The sequence below is a fragment of the Plasmodium cynomolgi genome, chromosome 7, assembly GCF_000321355.1.
Source record: "Plasmodium cynomolgi strain B DNA, chromosome 7, whole genome shotgun sequence".
In the NCBI taxonomy this organism is placed as follows: domain Eukaryota; phylum Apicomplexa; class Aconoidasida; order Haemosporida; family Plasmodiidae; genus Plasmodium; species Plasmodium cynomolgi.
In genome coordinates this window covers 834,174-840,390 of record NC_020400.1, presented here as the reverse complement: position 1 = coordinate 840,390, position 6,217 = coordinate 834,174, and the positions used below count along the sequence as shown (strand labels likewise).

General features: G+C 44.5%; 2 protein-coding genes across 2 annotated transcripts; one reads left to right on the top strand and one right to left on the bottom strand.

Annotated features, from left to right (window-relative positions):
• Nucleotides 1-93: 93 nt before the first annotated feature.
• On the bottom strand, nucleotides 94-757 carry PCYB_072870 (hypothetical protein; the record flags this gene model as incomplete). Its single annotated transcript, XM_004221684.1, has 3 exons — nucleotides 94-190; nucleotides 347-528; nucleotides 683-757. Coding segments are annotated over 3 exons (351 nt in total), but the record flags the coding sequence as incomplete, so codon positions are not given.
• Nucleotides 758-1,962: 1,205 nt separating this feature from the next.
• PCYB_072860 (WD domain G-beta repeat domain containing protein) lies at nucleotides 1,963-5,004 on the top strand (the record flags this gene model as incomplete). The annotated part of the gene is made up of 2 exons (XM_004221683.1): nucleotides 1,963-2,576; nucleotides 2,702-5,004. Coding segments are annotated over 2 exons (696 nt in total), but the record flags the coding sequence as incomplete, so codon positions are not given.
• Between the last annotated feature and the right edge of the window lie 1,213 nt (nucleotides 5,005-6,217).

Below are 6,217 nucleotides of genomic sequence, written 5' to 3'. Positions count from 1 at the left end.
AAAAAAAAAAAAATTTATATGTGTTTGTTGCCGGATACTCATTATTCTCAGAATGGCTGAAGTGTACGTCCGTTTCGCACTGTTCACGTTTTCACGCTTTCGCTTTTTCGCGTTTTCGCGTTTTCGCGTTTTCGTGCGTCCGCTTTAACTGAATAAACATCCACGGGAGTCTCCGCTCGCCCGACGCTGCCTGCGAAGGAGAGGGTAAAAAGGCATATGTGTAACTACGCCCTTGGCTCACGCAGCTGGGAAAGCGTCCCCAATAAGCAACGCCATTTTTAGCAAAATGAAAAAAGGCAGGAGGTGAATATCAGATGATGTTCCTTCCCTTTGCAATTTTTCTTACAACTAGCACTGCATTCTCAAGCAACACATTCGCGCGGTAATCAAAAAAGACAATGTGCCCCACGATACGGTCAAAGTTGTTTCTGTCACCCTTCTCGCTTTTTACAAAAATTTCAATTGCAGATTTTTCTTCATATAGCTGTGCCATCTGCCTGTGCATTATGTTACTCCCCTTGATTTTTCCTGACAAATGGGAAAGCGTAAAATTGGGGAGGGGGAGGACGGAAGAGAGGAAGGAAGGAGTCCCCTTTGGTGGCCCTCCAAACGGGGGGGATACCCATATGTAGGCTGACAGGCAAACGAACTGTCGTGCCAACAAACCGGTGTGCCAACTAACCGGTGTACTTCCTGACAAAGTGGTCTACCTTGTACTCGGCGAGTCTCTTCCGCACATTCAGTTCCCGCAAAATGTCTGAAAAATTGTGCAGAGGGGGAAAGGGGGGATTTATTTGCCTGCCCCGATAGGTACAAAAATAGAGGCATATGCAGAAGCGCAATACGTTTTCATGCAAGCTGTTTGGTAAATGTTGAGCGAAATAAAAACGAAGGGTGTACTTTTCTTCTTCGCATTTTTTTGCAGTCCATTTTTCGATGCACACATGTCTGTGTTATTCGTTTTGGGCTGAACACAGTAAGGTAAATGATATTTGACATAACTGACATTATTGAGCTTTTGGTAACTGTTCCTCATGTACAAAATAATTTGGGTCTGCTTGTGAAGTAGATTTGCTTCGTACTTGCTCAGACCTTCCCTCCTTTTGTGTGTGGCTAGCACATCCTGGTTAACTTCGCTCAGCAGGTGTTTCCTCTCCTTGTAGTGTCTTTGCAGTTCCTCCAGGACGCTGGCCATGTTGAAGTCTTCGCTGAAGAAGTTCATTTTACGGAGCACCCCTCCTGTGAGCTCCCCTCCTCTGAACACCCCTCCTGTGGGCACCCCTCCTGTGAGCGCCTCTCCTCTCATAATCTCTTCGGTGTGCATCCCCCCCGTGGGCAATGCCTTGTCCACCCCTACCACGGCGCGCACTGCTCGATCTCTCTTTGTATCTCCGCAATTCATCTGTCCTCCACCTGCAAACAAATGGTAATTCTCCCCCATCAGGCCATCCGCCTAATTACCCCCGTTTAGCCTTTCCAACGGGGGTTCTCACCAAAAGTGGGATTCAAATTGCAGCGAAAAAGAGAATAGGAAAAAAGGTAGTTGTAAAATTAAAAGGCGTTTTTTTCGAAGAAGGAAAAATTTGCGACAAACATGGGGGCAACAATATGAGGGGAGGGACAGATAACATCAAGGTGCAAAAAATGCCGATTAAAAAGGGGCCGTTAAAAGGGGGCGGTTAAAAAGGGGCGGTTAAAAAAGGGGCGGTTAAAAAAGGATGGCAAAAAAGGGACGGTTAAAAAAGGATGGCTAAAAAATGCCCGTTAAAAAAACACACTTGTTCATGCGCGGCTAATCGGAGATTTCATCATTTGGCTTCCCCTTTTAGGAGCATTTTCCCCCCCCGGGACGTTTACTCCTATGAAGCTCCCCAAAAGGGTGGAAGGCGAGCTTGTCGTGTATAGGCTGCACCCTTTACGACACGATCAAATTGCACAAGTGCAGTGCAACAAAAATAAAATGGCGTCAAAGCAGCGAACATTTCACGTGTAAGTTCGCGTATCGTCAAGGGGCTACCTACAGACTGATAATTCCCCTTTGTATAATTTTTTTTTTTTTTTTTCGCCCAATTTGCGCACCTTTTAACAATGAAAGGGAGTTCCCGTGTAGAAGACGTTCACACAGTTCTGTTTGCACTTCGAATTACACACAACATCGTGGATGTTGCTTTACCCACCATTTCAGTTCTGCCCTCGGGGTCGTAGCTCCCTCCATGGCGTCTCCCCCCGAGTTGCTTCCCCCCATTGGTCACTTGCTAAAACTCGAAAAGGATGTGAAGAAAAAAATCGCCGAAAAGGAGCACCAAATGAGGGTTACGTTCTTCTTTTTAAACGTCCACAAATTAGGTAACCCCCGTTTGACCCATAAAAAAAATTATCGAACCAGGTGGAGTACATCCCTCCAAATAAACAAATGTCGGAGGCAACGAAATGGGAGAATAAAAAACACCCACTTGGAAATACACACCCTTCTCATTAAGAAAAAATGCCACTTGAAAAAGGAACTTGTGCGCAAAAGGGGGAGGCGGAAAGAAGAAGGAGCGTTCCCATCACATCCCCCCGACGTAGGTAAGCACATATCATTTGTCGCTTTCTCCGATGAACGTTGCGGCATAGCTCCTACGCGTGAACAAACCACTGCTGCTGCACACGCATGTGCATACAAATGTGAATACAAATGTGCATACCACATTTTTCGAAGTTTCAAACGGGATTAACGAGCGACGGGAGGGGACGAAGCAGGAGGCGACGCACAGGGAGAGGACAAACAGCGCACACTCCGTAAAACTCATAAGGGAAATCAAATTAGAAACCAGCAATTCTGTTCTGTCGCTCGCGCAAAGCAGCGATGTGAGGTACGTCCTGGCGGGGTTAGATAGTGGCGCTTTACACATTTACGACTTTGCCTATGCTGAAAAGGGAACAGGAAAAAAACTCCCCACAGAACAAATGAGGGAATGCCCCAATGACAGTAGCTGCTATAAGGAACACATTTTTTGGGCCCACCGTGGTGCTCTCACCAACGTACAATTTTCGAAAGTGCAAGGTGGTCTTTTTTTAACCGTCGGCATGGACAAAAAAATAAAAATATGGAAAATACGAAATGGAGATAAACACCCTTTAAATAAGAGCCATACGAATAACACATTCAATTTAAGTTTCATTTGCGAAGGGACATTTGATGAGCACATCGCAAAATGCATGTTTCACCCGAGTGTACACAATAACATAATTATTGCTCTCTCTAATGGGGTTATAAAAATTGCCAACATAGTACCTAAAAGGGGTGCATATAATCACATGACCCGGTCAGGCAAAACTACCAGAATTTTCGAAAAATGGACAGCACGTTTTACTGCCAATTCGGGAGACAAAAGTTACGCAGAATTTTGTAGTGCCACTGGAATGTCTTCCCATTCGGGTAGCAACAACTGTCGAATGTTAACCAGAAATAACTTCCAAAGTGTTGACAAAATTAGGATGACAACAAAACAAGGAGAGAAATTTTATGAGAAAAATTTCTTAAAAAATATGAACAGATTGAGAAAAAAAAAAAAAAAAAATTCCAACTGGTAGTAGCTAGCCAAATGCTAGCCAATTTTTCCATTTGCACTTTGGCTGTTCAGAAAAAAAAAATTTTTATTTGTCGGAATGTGCAACGGAATTGTCAGCGTCTACACAGATAAGTATGAACTCCAAAGAGAGTTAGTATGTCGAAGCAAAAGAGCAGCGTGTGTAAAGATTTCCCAAATATGTAGCATTGACTTTGAAGAGAATTTGCAATTAATTATCGTTACCACTGCACCTAACCGAGTTTCCATTTTTGACGATAAGGATTTTTTCTTAATTTACAAATGCGGGGGTCATATAAATTGTACCAAACTGCTGGAGGTAAAGGCTTTTTTAAATTCTCGCCGCGTGGGGGGAGAAAATGCCGCAAGGAGTGGCAACGCGTCACTGCACACAGCCATGAGGCAATTTCCCCCCAATGATGCCACAAGTAGTGACTTACCTCCCAATGCTCGCGCCAATAAAGACCGGTTTGAAGCACAACACAGGTTAATAACCCCCCCAGGGATACGAAATGTAGAAATGGATTTTAAAATTATAGCACCAGTGGAGGATGGACAAATAACGATTTCGAATTTTACCTTATGTCTGTTCGGAAAATATCACAATTTGCCTGACCCTCCTTCAGAATTTTATGAACACTCGGAAAAAAAGGTTCATAATTTTTTCTGGCCTAAATTAAGAGGGTCAAGGGGTGTCCCACCTGAGAAAGAAGAAAATGCACCACTAAATGGGACTACGCTTAGGAAAGAAAAAGGTCATAGTATCATGTGCACTGTCCTCAGTAACGCTACAAAAAAGTGTACGCGTCCAACCAGGAAGAGTTTTCTCCTTGCGGCGAAGAAGAACTTCCTCGAAGGGAGCCCCTCGGTTGAATTACACAGGGGTGAGGCGTGTGCAACTTTGCGCAATTTGCCTGACTGGCATAGCTGTATGAATGAGTCCTGGGGGCAAAAAACGGGGAGCACATTTGAGAAAAAATTGGCGAGCACTTTTACGAATAAGAGTATACATCGCTGGGACAAAAGGGAGAGGCCATTCTGCAAATGGGGGGGCCATTCGGAATACTTCCTCCCGAGTGGAGAGGATAAGGTATCCGCGTCTTCCATTTCGGACGAGTTTCTTTGTCATGCATATGAGGATGTTTATAAGAGCAGGGTGCGAAGGGATCCCCACGGAAGGGCATTACATGACCCTGGTAGTGACAATAAAAAATGCAACTTTTTGCAAAAAATTAAAAAGGTCCTATTCTCAAAGAATAAGAGCACAGGCCATCAGAATGTGTTTTCTTTTGTCCACAAGATCGCGGAGAGTTCTCCTCACCGGAAATCACCATCGAGCATTGGTGAGACTTCCCGTTCGAGTAATTCGCGGCAACGCATAGAAAATATTTTTAAATGTGCTGTCACTGTGTAGAATTTCCCCGCGAGGGTACAAATTGACAGTTTAACCTGGGTCACTACGTCGGTCTACCATCATTGCCATGAATGCTGTTCCCAATTCACTGTCATTTTTTCTTGCAGCGGAGAAAGAGGGGGGCGGGAGTTGTAGCAAAGCGTAATTTTTCTCGCCCAAGAGAGGCACCACTCCACGTTTCCACCTGCGTAACAGCTTGTACATAAATGACCCCTCTGCTAAGATTTTCCCCCATAGACACGCACACACATATCCACATGCGTTGCATGTGTTTTCCCCCTTTTACAGGACGGTTTCAAAGTGCTTTTTAATCGTAACAGGAGGCATCGGAGACATACGAATTTTTCTCTGTCGCGAGACGGGCTGAGGGGGGAAGGAAGCTCACCTCTGTTAGTCTCTTCATCTGTTATCATTTTTTTCTCACATGTAATTTTGTCACGCCTCCCCGTTGGGCAACTCAAACGTGAGCAGCAGCAGACTGTGGGCATCATTCGTGCCAGCACTCCTCCGTGGGCCGAGGGGGATCAAAAAAAAAAAAAACTCTCTTTGATGTGTCAAAGGGTCATATACCATTTGGGGGGTTAATTTGGTATCCTTCTTATGGTATCCCCATGCAGTGGCTACTTCGTTTTACCGCCTTGCCGTTAGCGCGCTTGCGAATGGGTGAGCAAAAGGGAGTATCTACATGTGCGTGTGTTTGTGCAGTGGTCGGGCACCTCCCCATTGCTTGTAGGAACCTACGGCAGGGAAACCAATCTCCAACCTAAGAGGGTCCTTCCCACCACCCCGTGAAGGTGTAACAATTGCAGATACAGTATGCACACGCGCATTATAAAGAGTGACTTTTTTTTCTTCCTCTTTTTACACAAAAAAAAAATGGCTCAACGGTGGGGGAGAAGGCATACAGTATGTCACCATTTAATCTTTGCTTAAGTTTAAAAAAAAAAAAAAAAAAAAAAAGCGTAACAATGCGCGCACATTGAGTGGCAGGTTGACAAGGGTACATACCATGCCATTATGTATGATATGGTACGTTGCGATGCGATGCGATGCGATGCGATGCGATGCGATTGCGAATTATATGGCAAAGGTGTGAAAAGCGAACAAACGTGTGATGAAGGAACGGAAAGGAAAGGTGAACTGAAGTGAAGTGAATTGAAATTACAAATGATTGGACACCGACCGCTTTCCTTTGTGATCTCTCCCCCTTTTTTTTTTTTTTTNTATATTC